General features: G+C 31.9%; 3 protein-coding genes across 4 annotated transcripts; all 3 read left to right on the top strand.

Moving 5' to 3' along the window:
- Positions 1 to 7,170: 7,170 nt before the first annotated feature.
- On the top strand, positions 7,171 to 10,619 carry LOC115724219 (uncharacterized protein At4g29660). 2 transcript variants are annotated; one of them, XM_061103639.1, is made up of 4 exons: positions 7,171 to 7,275; positions 7,404 to 7,924; positions 8,331 to 8,548; positions 10,209 to 10,619. In XM_061103639.1, exons 3-4 carry the CDS (start codon positions 8,348 to 8,350, stop codon positions 10,341 to 10,343), a joined length of 336 nt encoding a protein of 111 aa, XP_060959622.1. In that variant the 5' UTR covers positions 7,171 to 7,275; positions 7,404 to 7,924; positions 8,331 to 8,347; the 3' UTR covers positions 10,344 to 10,619. The 2 variants fall into 2 exon arrangements, with proteins under 2 accessions (XP_060959622.1, XP_030509559.1); XM_030653699.2 differs by lacking the exon at positions 7,171 to 7,275 and having other exon boundaries at positions 7,394 to 7,924.
- Positions 10,620 to 18,185: 7,566 nt separating this feature from the next.
- On the top strand, positions 18,186 to 21,399 carry LOC115723022 (vicilin Jug r 2.0101). Its single transcript, XM_061103648.1, has 6 exons — positions 18,186 to 19,647; positions 19,746 to 19,921; positions 20,023 to 20,106; positions 20,216 to 20,506; positions 20,607 to 20,907; positions 20,993 to 21,399. The coding sequence occupies exons 1-6, from the start codon at positions 18,189 to 18,191 to the stop codon at positions 21,181 to 21,183; spliced, it is 2,502 nt and encodes an 833-aa protein (XP_060959631.1). The 5' UTR covers positions 18,186 to 18,188; the 3' UTR covers positions 21,184 to 21,399.
- Positions 21,400 to 22,221: 822 nt separating this feature from the next.
- Positions 22,222 to 22,878, top strand: LOC133030773 (uncharacterized). Its single transcript, XM_061103649.1, has 2 exons — positions 22,222 to 22,361; positions 22,523 to 22,878. The coding sequence occupies exons 1-2, from the start codon at positions 22,304 to 22,306 to the stop codon at positions 22,795 to 22,797; spliced, it is 333 nt and encodes a 110-aa protein (XP_060959632.1). The 5' UTR covers positions 22,222 to 22,303; the 3' UTR covers positions 22,798 to 22,878.
- The last annotated feature ends 1,164 nt before the right edge of the window (positions 22,879 to 24,042 follow it).

Below are 24,042 nucleotides of genomic sequence, written 5' to 3' on the forward strand. Positions count from 1 at the left end.
GAGGATAAGGAAGGTGAACACTATGCAACATAAATTCATAATATTTATACCAAACAATGACTGGTTTTATGTACCTTTCAAACACTTTAATATGCATGCCTTTCTTTCTACTTCCTCTGCTCTTTTGTTTAATAATAATTCTTACAAAAAAAAATTGGTTAATGGTAAGTACATAGCCTTAATTATCGGTTAGAATAATTAGTATTTTTGTCTCTTGAATTTTCATTACAACTTGATTTTGTCCTCTAAAAAGTTTGTTAAAAATTTCCCTTAAAATATAACGATTATGTAATGATGCCCCTTCTGTTAGGCTATATTTCTTTTACCGTAAAAAATTAGTATTTTTATCTCCTAAATATTGACTAATACAAAATTTTGTCCCTTTTATTAAAAAAAATAATTTTAAAAACTATAATATTTTATTAATTCTAAAAAAAATTATAAAAATAATTAAAAATTTGATAAAAATATTAAACTTATTACAAAATATTAATTTTACTTAAAAAAAAAAATCAATTATTGCTAAAAAAATATTTTCTAACTTTATTTTATTTATAAACACGTATCTTAAAAAATCAAACAAAAATAAAAATCTAATAAATAATTTAAATAAACTAAAATTTTATTTTTTAATCAAAACTATGGAAATGACTTTTGAAAGTGAGGTAACTAAATTTTATTTTCTATTTTTTTAATTTAAAATCAAAATTTGAAACATAATTTTGATCATTTTAAAATTTTTAAAAACACTTTTTTTTTTCTCCCATGCTTTATTTTATATTATTTTATTTTATTTTGTTTCACTTTCATTTTTATTTTTAGTTTTTAGGTGGATTTTACACTTAGTTTGGTGCTTTAAGTGTATTTAGAGCATAATTTGAATTGAACTTTTGTATATGATTTGGAGGTTTGAAGTTTTTGCTAGATTTTTTATTGAATTTTACTACAGCAAAATTGGGTATGAACAAAAAGCTTTTGTCGTTGATTTGGAGAAGTTCGTCTGTTGTAGTAATTTTCTAGTAAAATTTTAACATAAGTAGTACAAGTTAAAGGAGCAATAAATAATATTTTTGCTGGATTTTACAAAAATATTGCTACGACAGGCGTAAGTTAGGAGTCTTTACGAGCTGTAAAGGAATTTTCAAAAAAAAAAAAAAACCAAAACAAAATTTCTCAAATAATATCATAACCAAAACAATCTCAATTACCCTGAATTTTCTTTCCTCAGAAAATTCTATTTTCTCATCTTCTTCCTTTTCTGTCCTAACCACCATAGCCACCTTGTCTCTACTCTCCCCTCGCCTGAACCACAACCACCCTGACCACCATTTACCCTTCTCCACCTCAATTTGCCAGAAACTCCATTATCAGACCACAATCACATTTCTCCTCTCTTCTTTCTCCACCATCACCAAACACAGAAATTCACCTGAGCCTAAAAAACCCTCCGCCCACCTTCACTCTCATCTCATCATCATGCTCAACTTCTCTTCACCTTAACCATAGCCTCATCTGTTGGATTTTATGCCCTAAATAAAACTCATTTCAATATAATCAGATTTACTTATTAATAAAGATCAGAAATAACATTTTATGAAGCATGCTTCACATGATTTATTTCATGATTATATATATAATGTATGAATTCTATTTAAGTCATGAACATATGAATTTGTTAATGATTATAGTGTTGTCAGCACAGTGGAATATAATCTTAATAATATGTTCGAAAGTTTATTCCCTGATTTTTCAGAACACTGGATTTAGACTGACATGGTATAATCAGCGATAGGTATTCTTACAACTTGGAAAAGTATTATGTCCTTTCCAAGACATTGGCAAAGTTTACCAGTATCGGATGTATGGAGTATACATCGGAAAGGACCGATATTGAACTTTGATTAGATATATTAGAATTTACCGTAATATCTATTCAATTCAATATCACCTGTTGATCCTAGATCAAATGATCTTAATCCTGATATGATTAGGTTCAATCTCAAGAGTGTTATTCGTGTTCTTTGATTTGTTAGTTAAGCCCACTTTTGGGTCAGGGTGATACGTACATTTTGGGAACACGGTAGTGCAATTGAGTGGGAGCGCTAACATAAATATGGAATCTATAGCTTCTATCTGGCGAATAGAAAGTAAAGGATGATCTCCTTCGAGCTTAACCAAGCGAAAATAAATGGTGGAGTACTCATTTCACTTAGCTGAAATATCATTTATACAGGGTTAAGTGTTTTAAGGATAAAATACATTGTAGGGTGTTACGGTAATTTAATCCCTTTACAGTGTAAATCATCTATATAGAGGATCATTGATCAAATTAGGATTACAACAATGGATAACTAATGACGTATCTATATCGTGGAACATATAGAGCGTTCTATATGACTGAGAGTGCAATTCCAAGTTCTAAGAGTGGATTCAATAAGGAATTAATAAGTTAGGGAATTTACTTGGTAAATTCGGTTCAACTTATTGGAAGCTCGGTTATATAGACCCGTAGTCCCCATACTAGTTGAGATCATACTGCTTGTAAGACTCAGTTAATTGATTTTGATTAATTAATTATAATTCTAAAGTTAGACTATGTCTACTTTATGAATTTTCACTAAGCAAGGGTGAAATTGTAAAGAAAAGAGATTCTAGGTTTATTTATTAATTAAGATACTTTATATGTCTAAATTAATAAATATATTAAATGACAATATTATTTAATAATTATTTTTAAGTTATTAAATAATTAGAATTGGCATTTAAAAGGTTAAATTGGAAAATTGGCATTTTTAAGAAAATGGGAATGAGAAATAACAAAATGGGAAAGTTGCAAAGTGAGGCCCAATTTCCTTATATGGGCCGCCCACTATGCATAGGCTTTTACCATTTTATTTTTCCATTATTTTAATGCCACACAATTCTAACCTAAACCTAGAGGGCATTCTATAAATAGAAAGTAATGGCTTCAGGAAACTACACACAATTGCATCTCATTCTTTTCAGAGTGAATTCCTAAGCCACCACTTTCCTCTCTCTTTTCTTCTCTTCAATATTTCGAAATCCTTGAGTGAATGAGTAGTGCCCACACACATCAAGTGGTACCTCAATCATAGTATGTAAGACTATGGAAAATCAACATCAAAGAAGGAGAGAAGGAGATCCAGATTCAGATCTTGATTATGCTCTGCTACAGAAAGGAATCAAATGCTAGAGATCTGAATGGAAGGAGTCATTATATTCCGCTGCACCCAATGTAAGATTTTCTTAAACTCTTATGTGTTTTATTTCATTGTTTTAGAATTCATATTAGGATGTTAATCAAACATACTTGGTAGTAAATCTAGATCCTGGTAAAATAATTTCTAACATCATCACCATCTTCGCATGAACCCACTTGTATCAGTCCCAACCCGCCTCGTTCATCATCATTGTAAAGTCTTTTTTTTTTACAATTTAAATGCCAAAATATTTTTTATTTATGGTGAGATTTCCTTGTGTTAATAAACCGATTTCCTCACCTTAATAGTATGTTTTTAATGCTCTTTTCTATCATAAGAAAGAATCTTATTTCAACTGTCCATTTTCTAAGTTTGGAAACTTCTTGAAAGAGAAGAAATTCTTTTATAAAAAATTGGCTTTATATGGAAACTTTGACCGTAGTTATTTCTCTTTAATGTGCTCGATTGTATCTTGATAAAATCAGATCAAGCACACTGTTTTTGGCAGGTATCAAGTCCATATACATGATCGGACACGATTTTGGCAAGTTTCTTTTTCTGGTCTGGTTTGCTACTATAGTGCTTGTCTCTACTGGTGGAAATAGGATTTTCTTTTAGGAAAGTTTGTACAGCTATGGAATCGACTTTGTGGCTGTCTCTAGGGTTCCTATGTTCTATAAATAGATCCTAGAGAGCAGGCAGTCGATTCAACTCTTCTAGCTTTCATTTTTTTGCATATTCTCATTTGTGAAGAGAGAGTTCTTTTTGTGAGAACCTAGTTGTTCATCTAGGTTTTAGTGTTTATATATCTGTTCCTATACTGGTCTTAGGGTTGGTTAGAACATCTTCATTGAACAAGAGAAAGGTTTTCGGGAGAAGAATTGTTCAAGCCTTACTTCGAGAGGAAGTAAGCACTCACACCTCAAAGACGAAGGGAGTTCGTGTTGGGTTTTGTGCCCTAAATAAAATTCATTTCAATATAATCAGATTTACTTATTAATAAAGATCAGAAATAACATTTTATGTTGCATGGTTCACATGATTTATTTCATGATTATATGTATATAATGTATGAATTCTTTTTAAGTCCAGAACATATGAATTTGTTAAAGATTATAGTGTTGTCAGCACAGTGGAATATAATCTTAATTATATGTTCAAAAGTTTATTCCCTGATTTGTCAGAACACTGGATTTAGACTGACATGGTATAATCAGGGATAGGTATTCTTACACCTTGGAAAAGTGTTATGTCCTTTCCAGGACATTGGCAAAGTTTACCAGTATCGGATGTATGGAGTATACATCGGAAGGGACCGATATTGAACTTTGATTAGATATATTAAAACTTACCGTAATATTTATTCAATTCAATATCACCTGTTAATCCTAGATCAAATGACCTTAATCCTGATATGGTTAGGTTCGATCTCAAGAGTACTATACATGTTCTTTGATTTGTTAGTTAAGCCTACTTTTGGGTCAGGGTGATACGTACATTTTGGGAACATGATAGTATAATTGAGTGGGAGCGCTACCATAAATATGGAATCTATAACTTCTATAGGAACTTAGAAGTGAAACGATGATATCCTTCGAGCTTGGCTAAACAGAGATAAATGGTGGAGATCTCATTTCACTTTATTGAAATATCATTTATACGGAGCTAAGTGTTTTAAGGATAAAATACATTGAAGGTGTAACGGTAACTTAGTGCCTTTTCAATGTAGATCATCTATTAGAGGGTCATTGATCACATTAGGGTTATAACAATGGATAACTAATGACGTGTCTATATCATGGAACATATAGAGCGTTTTATATGACTGAGAGTGCAATTCCAAGTTCTAAGTGTGGATTCAACAAGGAATTAATAAGTTAGGGAATTTACTTGGTAAATTCGGTTCAACTTATTGGAAGCTCGGTTATATAGACTCATGGTCCCCATACTAGTTGAGACCATACTGCTTGTAAGACTCAGTTAATTGATTTTAATTAATCAGTTATAATTCTAAAGTTAGACTATGTCTACTTTATGAATTTTCACTAAGCAAGGGCGAAATTGTAAAGAAAAGAGATTCTAGGTTTATTTATTAATTTAGAGATTTTACATGTCTAAATTAATAAATATATTAAATGGCAATATTATTTAATAATTATTTTCAAGTTATTAAATAATTAGAATTGGCATTTAAAAGGTTAAATTGGAAAATTGACATTTTTGAGAAAATGGGAATGGAAAATAACAAAATGGGAAAGTTGCAAAGTGAGGCCCAATTCTCTTTGTATGGCTGGCCACATGCACAAGAAATACCATATCTAGTTTCCATTATTTTAATGCCATACAATTCTAACCTAAACCTAGAGGGTATTCTATAAATAGAAAGTGTTGGCTTCAAAAAACAAACAACTTTGAACATTGGTTTCTCTCAGAAAAGCTACACGCCTCTCTCTCTCTCTCTCTCTCTCTCTCTCTCTCTCTCTCTCTCTCTCTCTCTCTCTCTCTCTCTCTCTCTCTCTCTCTCTCTCTCTCTTTTCTTCTCTCTAAATTTTAAAACACTTGAGTGAATGAGTAGTGCCCACACACATCAAGTGGTACCTCAATCATAGTATGTAAGACTATGGAAAATCTGCATCAAAGAAGGAGAAAAGAAGATCCAGATTCAGATCTTGATTATGCTCTGCTACAGAAAGGAATCAAGGGCTAGAGATCTGAATGGAAGGAGTCATAATATTCCGCTGCACCCACTGTAAGGTTTTCTAAGCTTTATATGTGTTTATTTTCATTGTTTTAGAATTCATATTAGGATGTTAATAAAACATACTTGGTAGTAAATCTAGATCCTGGTAAAATATTTCCAACAGTTCGCTGTTTGAAGGTGGTTTTGAAATTAGATTTATGAAGTGCATTACAAAGGATTGTGGCAAAGATTTAGAGGGGATCTAAACTTGTTTAAGTCATTTGTCTTTGTAATTGTTGATACTTTATTAATTGATTTTTTTTCTCTAGGCGTGACCCCATGGACTAGGAGTGTTCGAAAGAATACTAATACCACGTACAAATCTCTTGTGTCAAGTGATTTTATTTTCTGCAATTATTTTTATTTTCTGCTGGTTCTGGTTTGTTTCTACAAAACTGTTTTCTGCAGTAACAGAATTACATTCTACTGGTGCAGACTATTACAGTTAAATATTTATTACTGTTAAAAGGATACTGTTAACTCTATTGTCATTCTAATATAATTGTATTTTGGTTTGGTGTTGCATTGTTTTTTCAGTTTCGCTAGCTCTGGAGACAATTATTAATAATGGGAATGCATTTTCTCAATGTGATGTGGTGCTGTTCTGAAGACATAGCTTGATTGTCTAAATTTTCGGGGGCAGTTTTGTCCCATGTGGCTCGAGATAAGAATTCTGCAGTACATGGTTTGGCAAAGCATGCCCTTCGGTTAGACGATGAGCTATCCTGGTTCGAGCAGGTGTTTCCGCCGATTGTGGATTGCTGCTTTGTTTAATCATGTGTGATTTTGATCACCGCGTCAAAAAAAAAAAGATACTATTTCAACATTAAATTTTTTTTTTCTAATTCTAACCACAACACTAAAAATTACACTAAAAAAATATATTCTATATTATTATATTATTTTATTAAATTATCTCACACTATAATATGGATATAAATATAAAAATTTAATCATAAACATATTATTTTATTGTTAAAAAAGAAAAATAAAATTTGGTGTAATTTATAGTGTCCCACTAAAAATAATAGAATACTATAGACTTCCACATACATAGGATAACATTTAGTGTTCATTGGAGCAATTTTATGTCCAAACTCTACTATTTTTAGGATTTTAGTGTTCTATTTGAGAAATCTTAAGAGCTCCTATTGTCATTTACACAAATTATGTGTACATGTTGATAGGATTGGAGCAATTTTCACTTTGAAATTAGCATAAACCAAATTCTGTTCTTTAACTCGCATGTGGACTGCCTATTACATTCTCTCTTAGATTATATTCTTAGTTATCTAAGCCACTAAGGCTAGCTTAGTAGTGAGGGAGGGATGAGAAAAAGGGAGAGGTCATGGGTTCGAACCCAGGACCTTTAAACTATTAAGCTAATATATGATTGTAAAATACCATTACGCTACACTCAAAAAAAAAAAAAATATTCTTAGTTATCTAATTTTTTTGAGACATATCAAGTTATGTTTGTTATATGCATGAATTAGAGCACTCACAATAGATAATGAACTAATATAAATGGATGAAATCTCAACTTTTTTATATGATGATATGTATTACACAAATTATTTTGAATGTGTTTATCGTTAAAAAAAGAAAAAGAGACCCCTTTATTTATTTATTTATTTTTATTTTTTTTCCTATGATGATTTCTCTTTTATTTTTATTTTTTTTGGTTTCATAAGAAAGCCCCAAATTGGAACCGATTTTTGCACCACCACCTTCACAAGCTATAGCCCGGCCCCCAACCACTGACCCGAGCCCACAGATCCGACCCAAGAGCCAAACCTCTGAAACTGAAATAAGCACTAAATCCCATCCTGTTCCGGCTGCACCACCACCCCTTACCCGAGCGAGACTTAGCCAGGACTATCGGCGACGTCCACCGAGACCCCTCCGCCGTTAACCACCAAACCAGAGCAACTCAGAATAGAAATCGGAAAGTCAGAATAATGTAAGTAATTTATTCATTGGGTTCTTCTTCTGTGATGCATATTATGTGTTTGTAAAAATGCCTCAATGGACTAATGTTGCTAAATTAGCTTGGGACTTTGTGTTATTCTTCTATGGGCTGCTCTACCGTGTGTCCCTGCTTGTTCTCTGATAACAATATTCTGTCTTGTTTGGGTGCTTTGTGATCAATTCATGGGTGATTTCATTGTTGCTGAATTTAATAAAAAATATCTATTATTTTTCCTACGTTCATTTCTCATTGCATTGTTTGCTCATGAAGTATTTAGGCATTTTAGTTGAAAAGTATACTTTGAGTTTATTCTTTTTCCATTGTTGTAAATTTAATTTAGTTCACATTTCCTTATCTGTTACTAAACATCGTTTTACAACCTTCTTTTACCAAAAAGCTATAAAAGTGTGAACAATGGGCAAATTAGAAAAAGTGTCGACGTTTATATGGAGAAAATACGCAGACTACGTATATACCAAGTGGGAAAGATTTCTCCTATGGAACATGGTTGAGCCCTATACAAGACCCAAGTCATTCACACCTGTGGTTACTGTCTATGTTGCTGCTTTTTACACTGGGGTTGTTGGGGCTGCCATTACTGAGCAACTCTACAAGGTACCTCTTTTCTCTGCCTTCACTTTTGTTTCAGCTAACATTGACGAGTTATTGCATTCTAAACACTGGTTTGTACCTTTGTTTCCCGGGTTATAATTTATGATGTTTGGGAGTGATTGAAACTTAGTGGCTAACAAGAATGTTTAATAAAGTTAGTTGGGTTTTGGCTTCTATGTAAAGACCAACTCAAGTCATTTGAAGATGGGAAAAAATGAGATGAACCAAGCCATGTGAGTTATTCAGTACTTAATTTCTTTCCATGATAATAGTGTTTCTCTATGGGTGTTGAGAGTTGAGTGTTTCTCTTAGGGAGTTGAGAGTTTCTTCCATCGAGTTTAGTGTTTCTCCATAAGAGTTTAAAGTTTCTTCATGAGAGTTGAGAGGTTTTTTATGAGAACTGAGTTTTTAAGTACCCTATATGTGATCTTGTTTCTTCTAACTCCATTTTTTAAGGCAATAAAGAAATAGGCCTAGTGCTTGTTCTTCCATGGATGTAGGCTCAAGCAGTTGAGTTCAAACTATGTAAACTCTAGTTGCATCTTTGCTTCATTTCTTAGTTTATTCCAGATTCTATTAGTTTCATCTTTGTTCATTTCAGCATCAAGTTTAGTTTTGAATCTTGAATTTGGTTCAAAATATTGATTCATTCTCTGTTTAGATTGATGTTCTTGTTTAGTGTAAACTGTCTTAAATCACAACATATGATATGATCACACTTGTAGCATTTAGAATTGATGGCTTCTTAAGGTTTTTTAAGTTTTATAATATCTTTTGACATTCAGCTAATTTACTCAGCAGAGATTCTTGTTAGTGTTGTAACTTATCTAGTTGGTTTGGATTTTCTTGTTGATTACTGCTTTAGGGGATTGGTTGTGAAACATAAGTTTTGACAGTGTAACAGTAAGGAAAAATAGAAAAACCAAAGGTGCCAGAAATGGGTGATATCCTTTGAATTTGGACCCATTTTCTAACAAAATTTTGTAGGTAATATTAATTTCTAACCTTGGTTCTTATTATGAGAGACAATTATGTTTTGCTTATGCTGTGTGCTTTTGATTGATCTACAATTGTTCCCATGGAGTGTTGATTTATGGAAATTATTTTGGTGCATTCCCTTTGTTGCGACAGTTGTAGTTGTTTCTGTGCATGACTTGAAGTAGAATTTTACTTGGTTAGGTTAATATAGTAAATTCAAAACTACTGAGCACTGTAGTTCACCTCAGCTTGTGTATGCTTTCTGGCATTGGTGTCTTTTTAAGAGATGCTGATACAGCCTGATCTTTCAAACTCAGTCCATGATAGTTTGGGAAGAAAAATATTGCTATTTTCCTTCGATTAATTTGGTAATGAATTTATGCTGTCCTTTCTACTTTCAGCTTCTCAAAGTAGAACAGTCTGATATCAAATATTTAGGGGATGCAATTCCCATTATTGAAGTCATGGTAGTTTTCCTGATAATTTATCATATCGACAACGACAACAAATGTGGTACTTTATGTTGTTTTGAGTTGAGTCATGAAGGAGAACGACTCACGTAACGAAATTCAAACCTTCTGTATCTTGCATGTTTTCTTGTTTGTGTGAAATTTTGTTATGTGGTTTATTTATATGTATTTTTGACTCGGTTCTTGTTTATTTAAGTATCTTTGTTTGGTTACAGGAGAAATATTGGGAAGACCATCCTGGAGAGGTTGTGCCTATAATGAAGCCAAAGTTCTATTCTGGACCTTGGAAGGTAGCCATGGGGGAAGTCCCTGCCCATCTGAAAAGAAAGCCTGATCAAAGTGAACATTGAATATGCTATGCTATCATTTGTAAAAATTATAGAGGGAAGAAAAAAAATGTTATCAATAAAGTTTCATAGTTTTCTTGATTGACATATATAATGCATCTGATTTTGCTCTCAGCAAGTTTTGCTTTTATCGTTCTCTACTGAACGAACAATTGGTCATGTATTATCAGTATTATGGAGCTTATCAATGGTTGAATTTATAGTGCATCTTATAAAGGAAAAAATGCTGGTTTTTTTTTCTATTAGTATTTTTTTAAGAGATGTGCATTTCTCTATTAATCATCAGTATTGTTAAAATGTGCAGCGGATTTTCTCAGGAGATTGAGGAAGCTTATAATATTTTTTAAGATTTATCTGTAAACTTGTGTTTGGTTATCATGGTAATATTTAATAAGATTACTAATTAAATAATTAAATTATAGTGTTTGGCACAAAAATCTTATATACTATTTTAAATAGTGAAATAAAATAAAATAATAATAATTATTATATCTCTTTTAAGTTAATTATAAATGAAATAAAATTATTATTAAAATTTTTACACCAAAAATACAAAATACTAACTTTATTACATATATATTACCACACGGTTAGTTCAACATTTGTACACTTTTCTTTAAGTTTATTACATTTTTATCACATGCACACACAATTCAACCTTTTTGACACATCAGATCACTCTATACATCATTTTTCTCCTTTTTCTCTTCTTTTTCCTTTTATTTTCCATTTCTTTTTCAGTTTTTTTTTTTTTAAAATAAAATAGTGATCTCCATAGCTGGACACTTCCCTCTCCACGATCCCAACTCCATTTTCCCTCTTCTTTTTGTTCTTTAAATATTTTTTCAACTCCCATTAACCGAATCCCATAACCATTTTCCCTCTTTTTATTTTTCTCTTAATCCATATATAAATATAGCTATAACTTGTTCTTCATCAACTTCTTTCCATGTTCAATAAAAAAGTTTTAAAATGGGATTGAAATCTTTAGCTAATAGAAACAAGAGTAAACGACCTATTGTTGAGGAGGATGACTCTGATTTTGCTTCTCCATTGTCGAAACGTGGACGAGCTTCTCCAAAGAAAAAATCAAAAGTGGTTGCCCATGAAAAAATACCTCAAGATGATGCTAAAAAAATGATCAAGATAGAGTTGGTCTTCGGTATAAGGTTTGATTTTAGTTTCTTTTTGGTTTCGCCCCTATTTGAAATTTGTTTGTATTTGCCATTTGTGTGTCTTGTGTTTTTCGATTTTACTATTCTAGGTTTTTCATTTTAACATTTCGTTTGGTTTTGTTTGGTTTTTTAAGGATTCTATTTTCTTAGTTTAATTTATTTGTTCTTTTTATGGGTTTTTCATTTTCGTTTGTTTAGTCTTGATTCTGTTTCATTTTGTTGTTGTTGTTTTTTTTTTTATTATTTTTTTCTTTTGTTTTTCCATATGTTTTATTGTTTTTTATTTCAGTTTCTTCATTTGATCTATTCTCAGTTTGTATTAGTTTTTTCATGGTTTTTTAATAGTGTAAACACGTTTTGTATGTATGTTTTTTTTGGAATATATTTTTGTCTAGTTGTTTCCTGTCCATTTTTATATCATCAATGTGTAACAATTTGATTTATCATGGATGTTGATGTTCAAAGAGTTTTTTCTGTATTTTAGTTTGTTTGCAGTTGTTTTGTAGTTTTATTATGGTTTTGCTACTTGCATAATATATAAACTATCATAAAACGATAATGCAACTATAAGGCAACCAAAACAAAAAATAAACAGACTTATACGCAACTTGTTGTCCCTTAATTCGAATTTGCTCTTCTTATTGTGTTTTTAAAAAAAATATATTCCACATTGGAAACCAGTAATCAACCAAAATGCAACTGTATATAACGTAGATCTATTATTCATGAGGTTTTCATAATTTTTTTACATCATACCTGGTTTTGGATTCGGGGGGAGCTCTAGATCTGTTTGTTACAGATCTACATTTCATGAATTTGGATTTTGATATTAGGAAGAGTTGTTTTGATCGAATAAAATCGAAAATAATTGTGTAATTTCAGTTTCTTCCTAGTTTTTTTGGTTTTTTTTCGTAAATTTCTGTTTAGATCATTGGAGGTCTTCTTTTCCAATTGATTTTGCCGAAATTAATGGTTATATTTCCATCGTTTTGGTTTCATTTTGGTTGTTTTGATGATTTGAAACGATCGAGGTATGTTCATCTTTATTGTTCGTTCCGTGCGGCTGAAGGTTTAGAGCATGTGGTATTTTTGTAAATATTTATATGTGGGCTGTATAAATGTTTAATGGGCCAGCCCATAGTATTTTTGTAATTTTTTTTTTATATTTTTTTGTTTTTTTCCCATTATTATTTGTAAGAAAATATATTTATTAATTAATAAATTTAATTTCATTATATATGTGATTAACTAAAATGAATAATGGTTCACATATATTTTTTTTTATACAATATTTTTTATATTTATTTATATAAAATTATTATGGTGTGAATAAGCGTAAATAAATGTTATATGATTTTTTAGGGTAAATACTATTTAGGACCCCGAGTTTTACAAAAATTACCAATTGGACTTTTTTTTTGATAAATGACATAATGGACCCTGTATTTTTTAAAATGGTAAAAAAATGACCTTGAGTTTAATTTTTTTTTTTTATAACTAACTTGAAGACAATTCCTAACACGAACAGATATAAAAAATGTAAATATTTTGTCATAACACCTTTAGATCGGATTATTATTAAATTTTATTTTGACGAAAAATTATTTCAAGGTCCTATTTGTACTATTTTAGAAAATATAGTATTCCTTTTATCATTTAACAAAACAGAAAGAAAATGTATTTACTCATTTTTTTTATAAACGTCATATTTTTCTTTTTAAAATAAATAATCTTAATATTTTGTTTTATTTAAATTTCTTATTTGAAATTTTATTTAATAAAAATTCTCATCAAATGTTTAAATAACTGATGTAATGTTTGAATTTTACATTTTTTTAAGGGGTTAACATTACACCTTTTTAAGGTAGTTGAAATACTAGGGTAAAAAAATTAAATGACTTAAAAAATCTAAAATTTCTCAATAAACACTGTAATCATTGAAATTATCTTTTCTCCCTTCACATTAATCAACTTCAACAGCCGCTAAGAGAATTTGTAAATCAAGCCAAAAAAAAAAACAAAAAAAATAAATAAATAACATCAACATCAACATGTTATAATAGAAGAGAAATTTGAAAAACTATACTTTAAAAACCCTAATATTTTATTCTTAAACCAATACATTTCAAACTAAAATATATATGTCACTTTTATCAAAAACTCAAAAATAACCCTCACAGAACTCAATCCCATTTTTCCCAACATGCATCGGACCCCCCCCCCCCCCATCGGACCCGTCAGACCCCCCATCGGACCCCCCCCCCCCCGCCCCCATCGGACCCGTCGGACCCCTAGCTTGCAAGTATCGGACCCCCCTCCCCCCCCTTTGGGTCCCCATCAGACCCGTCAGACCCCCCATCGGACCCCCCCATCAGACCCATCAGACCCCTGGTTTTTTTTTTTTTTGGTTTTCGATTGAGGCTCAGGGGTTGAGAGAGAGGAAGAGAGAGGGGGGCTGGGTCTGAGAGAGGGGGGCTGGGTCCTTCGTCGGAGGTGGTGGGTGGTCCTCGGTGGTCGTCGGAGGTGGTGGAGGTGAGCCGTGCGTTTGGGTGGTCCTCACGGGTTGAGAGAGAGGAAGAGAGAGGGGGGCTGGATGGTCGTGGTGGTCGTCGGAGGTCGTGGAGGTCGTCGGAGCCGTGCTCTTTGGTTGAGCCGTGGAGGTTGTGGGACGGTTTGGGTGGGGCGGCGAAGAGATGCTGAGATAGAGAGAGAAAGAGAGATGCAGAGAGAGTTTGAGGGAAGGAGAGAGAAAGGGTTTGAGTTTTTGAGAAGGGTATTTTTGGGGTTTTGAAAAAGTAGTCATATATTTTCAATGTAGAAAGTATTAGTTTAGGGAAAAAATTATCCTCTAATGCATGCATAGAAATTCAAATTTCCCTAATAGAAATACAAGAAATTAAAAAAATTATCAAACTTTAAAGGCCACAATGATAATAAAAAGAACACTAAGAGACTCTCTAAACTTTTAAAATAAATCATTAAAATTTCATTTTATCAACTTATTTAGCACAACTATGGTAGTGATTGTTTTTAATCTTTTGGTTCTAATATTAATCTTTTGGTTTTAATATTTACCCTTATGTAACTTTGATTTTTCTTTTTTTTTTTTTTTTTTATTTTTTTTATATATATATATATATATATATGATGATATATAATATAATTATAATTTAAAAAAGATTTTCCCAAAAATCATTAGCATATTCAAAATAATTTAAGATATTGAGATTATTATTTTTTTAGGAAAAATTTTAAGTTTTTCATTTAACAAAGAATGAAAGACAAAGTTCATTACAAAACTCAACAATAAACAAAAGTAAATCAATACCAATAAGGGCGAGTAAATGATAATAAGGCCAATAGACCAATAAATTGAGGCACAAAAGTCCATCGTAATCATAATCATTTTTCGTAGACAGAACGACTATTGAAATTACATTCAAATAGTCTATAAATATCAAAACAAACACTTGTGCGAGTTATTTAAATATGATATTTTTAATATTTTTTTAACTATTTTAAATCATAATTTCTATTTTAAATAAGGACTTCGATATATTTCTAATATTAATGGAAGGTGCATAACCATTGATTAATTTCTACCACTCATTTTATTTGTCCAAAGCCTATATAAACTCACATAGGTTTTTTCTTTTTTTTTTTTTTTTTTTTTTTTTTTTTTTTTTTTAAGTATTTACTCACATAGATTTCATTTATATATATCCCAAAACAAAAAGAAGAATAGCTTAAGCTAGAAGCTTAGAGAGAGAAAAGTTTTTGAGAGAATTTTTGTGAGTTTAAATTCTTGAGTATAATTAGGGTGTGGGTTGTGAAAAGTGTTGTAAAACACTTTATATTTTTGTTTTTCAGTTTCAGTAAAAGATTTGTAGCAGATTTAGAGATATACCAAAATTTGTTATCAAATTTGTGAGTGTGTGTGTTATTTCTGTTGTTATTTTATTTTCACTTATTTATTTTATAAGAAAAAATTGCGCAATTTTCTCAACAGAATGTTCGGTTCTTCGGGACAGCATGAGCTCAGTTGTATTGGTTGTTAGACAATATTTTGAATTAATATATTTTGATCATTTCGTAAAATGAATTGGGATCTCAAAGTTTGTGAACTTTTCTAGAATATAATTGATAAAGTTTGTATTTATTAATAATTTTTTTTATTAAACACGTCTTTTAGTAAACTCTTTGATTAACAAAGGTTAGCACAATAATTTAGAACTCATTGTATTTTGCTTAAACAAGTAGGGCATTACACTTGCAGCCCATCTCTTTGTGTGGTTCCAGTCCGTTACTTCGGTTTGGCCCATGATTGGGCTTCAATTTATTATCTTTGACTTGAATATACCACGTGCTCCCTTTCCGAAAACAGAGATAACAAAAGTAACTAAAGAATTTTTATGAGTATGAATGTTTTTACAGATTTTTTAATTACATTATTTAATAAAATCTCTCGAAAGTACATAAAAATAACGTGCAAATAATATAATTAATATTTTTGTAAAAGGTAAATTGCGGCATAAATACTTAATGTTTTAGATTTTATACACTTAAATACTTAATATTTATTTTTGGAGGCAAAAATACCTAATATTACATTTTTCTTACACCGTTACTACCACTTCCGTTAACTCATAAATATGGACATGTGGAGGGTTCAGGTACATTACATTTATTTTTATTTTATTTTAAAATTTTATATTTTTAATATCAGAAACTAAATGCTACTTGTTTCAGAAAAAAAAAACTTGTTCTCATAACAATTTTTACATGATATTGGCACTTCAATTCGATAATCATGTTCCATATATACTACACTGGTTCACTCAGCTATGGTAATTTAGTATTGCCTTTCTCTTTTTATTTTTTTTTAAAAAAAAACAAGTAGTATTTAGTTTTTGATATTAAGAATATTAAATTTTAAAACAAAATAAATAAATGTAATGCATTTTGGCCCTCCACGTGTCCATATTTATGAGTTGATAACGGAATTGGTAGTAACGGTGTAAGAGAATTGTAACATTCAGTATTTTTGCTTCTAAAAATAAACATTAAGTATTTAAGTGTATAAAATCTGAAACATCAGGTATTTATGCCGCAATTTACCCTTTTGTAAAAAACAACAGTCTATATTCTTTTTGTCCGTAAAAGTATTTAAAAAACTATAAATTCTTAATTTTGTAATGTTGTAATCATTACCTTAAATACTATCTTTAATGGTAATTTTTTAATCACAACATAAATTTTTGTAACTAAATATCACTTTTAGTCACAACAAAAATTACTTATTACTAAATAATATTTAAATACGAGTTATCACTAATTTAATTTTAATCACAAGTGTTACAGTTAAAAACACATTTAGTAACATTAAATTATAATTTTTGTGACTAATACTTTTAGACAAACACAATGATAAAGTACAAATAAAATTTATCGTTAGTCATAATTTTTTTTAATTAAAATTAAGATTTTTCTTTTAAAAAAAATATTTTTTCACAAAATCTTATATTGACTGGTTTGATGGAGCAATAAATAACAGCCACCATGTCACAATAATAGATACAAAACTACACTAGAACAAATTGACAAAATCCTCCATAAATTCACTTACCAAAAAAAAAACCTCCATAAATTCAAAGAGCTAACTAAATGAAATGCTAGTTGTTGTTCATTTTCACTCTTTCTAATATGATTTTCACTCATTCAATTTATCAAACACATGGTGTGCACCAAAAGAATTGTTGTTTTCCATAACCCAAAAATTAATAAAATGTCCTGATAATTAATAAGTGAGGCTAAGAAGGAATCACCCGATGCATCAAATTCTTCAAATGTGAAATTTTCACCCATATTATACTTTGGGAAGTGTTTGAGCAACTATGGAAGCAATTCATCTGGCAGTCAAAATGAAGGAGATCGAGTTCAAGGATATGATGGTTGCTTTTAAATTAGCCTTAAATACTTTCTAAATTAATTAGCCAAGCCAAGCCAAGTGTTTAGAAAAAAAAAAATATTAATATAGGAAATGTTATTTGAACAATGTTTTATGCTGTTTTGTATTGTTATTTTATATCCAAGACATATGTTGTTCAACTTACTCTACAGTATTTTGGATAATAAGTATATATATCTTTTAGAAGTACTCAATTGGAAAAAAAATGTTCTTGTATGTTCCTCAATGGCTACATACTATATCCTAGAGATCTAGATATGTGGACCCCAAGCAATACTTCTCAATAATTTCTCTCAAGTACAATCTTGCTAGAACTAGAAGATTAGGTTCTTAAATTTTCTACCGAAAAGTCCAAATATACTTTTTGTCTTATGTATCTGCTGTTTCATGATGCGGATGACTATCGCCGCGTCCACAATGCATCTCAACACGTACTCCGCTCCACTGAACACTGATCCCACTCGTTGACAACTCGCATACATCTCCCATTTTTTTCACTATTACACAGATTCTACATTCACTCATACAACGACAAAAATTCCAAATACGACAAACACATACACGCACACCCCTATTTTGTCTCTGTATACTACGCCACGTGAAGTGTTTGGTGATGCGGTGACTGGTTTTTGCTTCGGCTAGACACGTTAATCTTGAGCATGCCATGCAAGACACTGGTCAGCTTGCATGTTAAACCATAGCCAAATGTACTTTAGCATTAGCAATATTCTTGAACCTTCGTACTTGTATAAATATACACACTCATCAATCCAATTCCTCATCAGCACCGAAGAGAAAAACAAAAATATAAACATTTCAATCATGGTGGTGAATATGAAAGCTTTGTTACTCTCGTCTCTGTTACTTGCTACTATCACCTCTTTAGCTTTTGCATACGAAAGCGAAGGGAGAGGACAAGATAGGGAGCTGAAACGTGAGCTGGAGCAATGTCAGCAGCATTGTCAAACTGAACACAGAGGACAAAGGCAGCAGCAACAGTGCCAAAGAGGTTGTGAGACTCGTTATGAGGAACGACAACAACAACAACAAGAGGAACAACGACAACAGAGAGAGCGTCGTGGTGAGAGGGACGAGGAAGAGTTTAATCCACAAGAGCCTCAACAACAACTCCAGAGATGTCGACAGACTTGTTCTCAAAGGTACCAAGGTGCTGGCCAGGAGAAACAGCTTTGTGATAGAAGGTGCCAACAGGTCTATGAACAACAACGAAAACAACAAGGAGATGATGAGGAGTTCAATCCACAAGAACCTGAGAAACGCCTTCAGAGGTGTCAACAAACCTGTTCTCAGAGCCATCAAGGTGTTCAAGAGCAGCAGCGTTGCCAAAGAATGTGCCAAGAGAGGTACGAACAAGAGCAAAGAGGGGGTCGTCGTGGAGGGAGGGACGATGAAGAAGAGGATCTTAATCCAGAAGAGCCCAGACAAAGACTCCAGAGGTGTCAACAAACCTGTTCTCAGAGCCAGCAAGGTGGTCAAGAGCAGGAACGTTGCCAGAGAATGTGCCAAGAGAGATACGAACAAGAGCAAAGACAGAGACAAAGAGATGGTCGTCGTGGAGGGAGAGACGAGGACATAGATGAGGTTAATCCAGAAGAGCCCAGAGAAAGACTCCAGAGGTGTCGACAAACCTGTTCCCAAAGCCACCAAGGTGGTGAGGAGCAGCAGCGTTGCCAGAGAATGTGCCAAAAGAGATACGAACAAGAGCAAAGAGAGAGCCGTCGTGATGAGGTGAATGACCATCATCGCGAGGACCCTCAGCGACGATTACAGAGGTGCCGAGAGGATTGTGGTGCCAAGTCAAGAGACCAAAGACAGGTTCAACAATGTCAACTACGTTGCCAGCAACAATACGAAGAGGAGAGGCAGAGACAGCAAGAGAGGGACGGCGTTTATGATGTTGAGATGGATAGAGAGCGTGAGCAGAGAGAGAGTAGAAACAACCCTTATCACTTCCAGTCACAGAGGCTTCAATCTCGTTTTAGAACTGATGAAGGTCAGGTCAAGGTTCTAGAGAAGTTTTCACAGAGGTCTGAGCTTCTTAGAGGACTTGAGAACTATCGGTTGGCTGTTCTAGAGGCTCAACCCAGCACTTTTGTTGCTCCACACCATTGTGATGCTGATTCTGTCTTGGTTGTTACTAAGGGTAAGCCTCTACTCTAATGTTCATTTTTGAAATCATGATTATACAAAATTACAAAGGAAATTTTGTGATTTAATAACTTGGTTTGATCATATATACAGGTAAGGGAACTATCAATGTAGTGAGGCAAAACAACAAAGAGTCCCACAGCATTGAACGAGCTGATGTAATTGTTGTACCTGCTGGCTCTACTGTTTACATGACCAACCAAGACAACAAAGAGAGTTTACAAATAGTAAAGCTCATCACTTCCATCAACATCCCTGGCCAGTTTGAGGTAACTAAAATATTTTTCTACTTATTATCAAATAAACTTTCATCAATAACAATCTATTAAATTAACATAACATATTAAACTTGGCTTACTTTTGTGTTCAGGAATTATTTCCAGGTGGCTCAAGCGAAAATCCTCAATCATATTTCAGCGCATTCAGTAACAACATTCTTAGGCCATCACTGAGTGTATGTTTCTCTTTTATCATATCCTTTAATTTGTCATTTGGTTAAGTGATTTTAATTTTAACTCTTGATTATTAAATTTGGGTTTTGATTTGTCTATCCATACTTTTAGGCCACTGAAGAACAGATAGAGAAGCTCACTGGAGAACAAAGGCAGGGACAGAGACAAGGCCAAAGGGAGGGGTTCATCAAAAGAGCATCACAAGAACAACTCAAGGCCTTGAGCCAACATGCTACTTCACCGAGAAGAAGAGGCCATGAGTCTAGTGGCCCTGTCATCAGTCTACAAAATCAATCTCCTCGATACAGCAATACACATGGAAAATTCTACGAGGTTACTCCTGAGCAGAACAAGCAACTAAAGGATATGGATGTGTTAGTCAGCTGGTGTGAGCTCAATCAAGTAATGAAACCTTTATCCATCAACATGAAATAGTCATCTTTAATGGGACATTTTAAGTCTATGTTAATAATAGTATTGGATGAAATTGTCTTTTTTGTAGGGAACTATAATGGTGCCTCATTACAACTCCAAGACAACAGTTCTTGTCATGGTTGTAGAAGGAACTGGACGCATGGAAATGGCTTGTCCTCACCTCTCAAGGCAAAGTCAAAGGAGAGGAGAACAAGAAGAAGAATCTCAGAGTGGAAAAATCGAGAGGGTCACTGCTCAGCTCTCACCTGGGGATGTTTTCATCATCCCAGCAGGTCATCCTGTTGCCGTGGTGGCCAACAGCAACCAGAAGCTCCGCACGGTCGGATTCGGTGTCAATGCCAGGAACAATGAGAGGAACTTCATTGCTGGTAACTTAACTTGACTAAACCTCTTGGCTAAAGATAATAGAAAAACTCACTTTATGTTAACCTGATTTAATATTTGGGCATGTAGGGAAAGACAACATTATCAAGCAACTTGAGAAAGAAGCACAGGAGCTTGCCTTTAACATGCAAGGAAGTGAAGTTGAGCAGATATTCAACCAACCAAAGCTGTCTTATTTTGTACCTCAGCAACAACAAGAAGAGGGACGTGGCCAAAGCCACCCTCTGTCATCAATTTTGAACTTGGCAGGATTCGCTTAAGGAAACAAAGTTTGTAACATGTGATATAAGCATGTAAAGGAGACTTAGTTTTGACTTTTTTTTTTTTCCTTTTTCTTTTTTGTTGTGTACTTAACGTTTTGGCTAGCTATAGTTCACCTTTAGTGTGAGCCTAGCTTATGTGTTTACCGATAAAAAAACAGAAGAGAGCTGTAGCTTTCTGCTTCATATATAAATAAAATAATGTTTTCTTCTCAAGCTAGTTTTTCAACTCTTCACATGTTAACTTGGATATTAATGATTATAATAAATCTTTCCCATCTAGTCTAACAAACGAATAACCTCATACATACCAAAAAATCACTAGTTCCACATTTTATACAAACCTTATATACTAATATGCGAATTATTATTAAGAACCTTTCACTTGCTTTTACTTATTTCTCTAATATATAAGTGTGTGTGTGTGTGTCAGCAAAATGAGGTGAACGGTAGATTAATATGAACTGTTATTATGCAAGCTAATCTTACTTTCAGAAGGGAAAAAAAACCATAAATTATTTGTTTGCATATATGCAACTTCTATACACAGAGATCACACTTAAAATAAAAATTTAATTAAGGAGTTGTCAGTTTTGTAGCTGGTTATTGCCGAATTAAAATATCTATCAAAGCTATAGAAGTTAAAACCATATACTCGAAAGAATTAATTGACAATTTCATATCAATCTGGACTTTAATTTATTTTTTGCTTTTGTTTTCTTGGCTGGACTAAAACAAGGGAGTAGACTTTATATGGTAATAAATTAAAGCAAATTAATATATAGATGACTGTTAGAAAACAAAAAAAGATGAAATAACATAGACTTTCTTTATAGATATCCAAAATTTATGATATATAGATATCTAGTATTTATGACAGTATCTTTAAAGTAGTCAAATTAGATAAGTATTAAAAGATGATTCCTGAACAAAAAAAAAAAAAGTATTACTGCCTTTGTTCGAAGGAGAAAAAAGGATTACTGTCATTAATATCACATCCAAAGTCACAATTCAATTTTAATCTATCTATTATAAAACCCCCTTAAATAGTCGCAGTCTACCAACCTAAACTAAACCCTCCTATATCCCTTTTTATATGCTAAAATTGTAAGAACTAAAAATGGCCAATTCCTCTGTTTCCTCTTCCTTACTCCTAGCTCTCCTTGTATGCATTGCAGGTTAGTACTAATTCTTATTCAAACAACTTTGTTTCTTCTTCTGGTGAATGGCGATCTTTGTTTAAACAATTTTTTCTCATATTTAACTGAAAAAATTATGTATGTAACTTATTCAAAAACTCATTAATCTTGATCGATTGATTGATTGTTATTGTGTGAAGTGAAAAGTAGCTTATTACCTATCGTGGAAGGATGCTACGTGGCGGTGGTGGGAGGTGGTTGTCCCAATGCGGAAGCATGCCGAATGACTTGTGCTCCTTGCTACCGTGGAATTGGATATATCAGCGCCTTCTGTCGTGCCGCCGGCGGAGGAATGCCCTACGAATCGTGCGTGTGCACGTTTTCACGAGGCGCACCATGTCCACCGCCTGGTCCACCTCGTTGCCCGGGTGGCAGTGCTGCCTTTATTATGATTAATGAAACTCACCATGAGTAGCTTATCACAGCTATAAGAAATTAACATGTATTAGAATAATATTGAAGCTTATGTATACAAAGTTTTAAATTTTACTGATTATATCTTTATATATTAAAAGTGTCTATCTAACGGCATGGTTTAACAGAATATACTTAAAAATAAAAGAATATTATGTTAAACTTAACGATTAGGTTTGATCTCCCGTTAAAAAATAAACTCAATAATTAAACCAAAAAATTAAACAATCTTTTAAATATTAATAATCTCTTTTTAAATTAAAAAAATCATCTTAGTCACATATCTCTCTAACAAACCTATCTTGGGAGAATATTAATAATTTTTTTATTTATTTTTTAAAAAAGAAAAATATAGATAAAATATCTAGAAAATATAATATAAAAGAAGATTGATTGTGTTGGCTTAGAGATTTTTGGGCTTGGGCTTAAAAAAATAATAAAAAAAAAGATGAAATGGGCTGTAATTAGTATTTACCTTATATGATTGTGCTTATTTTTAGTTTTATTTTTAATTTTACCACCAAGAGGAGAAGGTTGAAAAATATTAGAATATGAAAATATTATTGGTGCTTATTAGTAATTTGCAAAGAATGTGAAAGTCTATAAATATATAATTGTGTAGCTATTATTAAATATGAAATGAGATAATAGAACTTTTTTCAATTAGAAGATTAATGTACATTTTACTATTAATAACATACATTATTATAACACAACTATGTTTTACTTACTAAATATACTGACACATATTTTATTTTTATAAAACAAATCGTTCAAATAATTATACTATTTTAATTATTAATTAAAATAAAAAACTAAAATATTAAATAAAACTAACACTACGTGGCTTGGCACGTAACAATCACCTAGTATACTTTATAAGCTTCAACCCATTTTAATTTCATTTAATTCTTATTTAATTTTGTTTTTTACCTTATAGATTTGAATAATTAACATTTTTACCCTTTGAATTTTCAATACTACCTGATCTTGCCCCTTAAAATTTACGTCTTGTTAAAAATTATCCCTAAAATATAACAGTTATATAATTATGTCCCTTTTGTAGCTTTCGTTACTTTAACCGTTAAAATTAACATTTATACCCATGAACTTTGATCAATACTAAATTTTGTCTTCTTATATAAAAAACAATTAATTTAAAAAATTATAATTTTCTATTAATTCTCAAAAATTATAATCATAGACATGACACAAGTACACATCTTCCTCTACCGAGAAGAAGAAC

This window comes from Cannabis sativa, chromosome 9 (assembly GCF_029168945.1).
Source record: "Cannabis sativa cultivar Pink pepper isolate KNU-18-1 chromosome 9, ASM2916894v1, whole genome shotgun sequence".
Lineage (NCBI taxonomy): Eukaryota > Viridiplantae > Streptophyta > Magnoliopsida > Rosales > Cannabaceae > Cannabis > Cannabis sativa.

What these genes read in the sequence shown, in the direction of transcription:
- LOC115724219 (XM_061103639.1), top strand. Translation starts at nt 8,348, where the DNA reads ATGGGCAAATTAGAAAAAGTGTCGACGTTTATATGGAGAAAATACGCA. An exon ending in TTACTGAGCAACTCTACAAG is followed by an intron (nt 8,549 to 10,208) that starts GTACCTCTTTTC and finishes GTTTGGTTACAG; the next exon opens with GAGAAATATTGGGAAGACCA.
- LOC115723022 (XM_061103648.1), top strand. Translation starts at nt 18,189, where the DNA reads ATGTACTTTAGCATTAGCAATATTCTTGAACCTTCGTACTTGTATAAA. An exon ending in TGTCTTGGTTGTTACTAAGG is followed by an intron (nt 19,648 to 19,745) that starts GTAAGCCTCTAC and finishes TCATATATACAG; the next exon opens with GTAAGGGAACTATCAATGTA. An exon ending in TTCTTAGGCCATCACTGAGT is followed by an intron (nt 20,107 to 20,215) that starts GTATGTTTCTCT and finishes CCATACTTTTAG; the next exon opens with GCCACTGAAGAACAGATAGA.
- LOC133030773 (XM_061103649.1), top strand. Translation starts at nt 22,304, where the DNA reads ATGGCCAATTCCTCTGTTTCCTCTTCCTTACTCCTAGCTCTCCTTGTA. An exon ending in TCTCCTTGTATGCATTGCAG is followed by an intron (nt 22,362 to 22,522) that starts GTTAGTACTAAT and finishes TATTGTGTGAAG; the next exon opens with TGAAAAGTAGCTTATTACCT.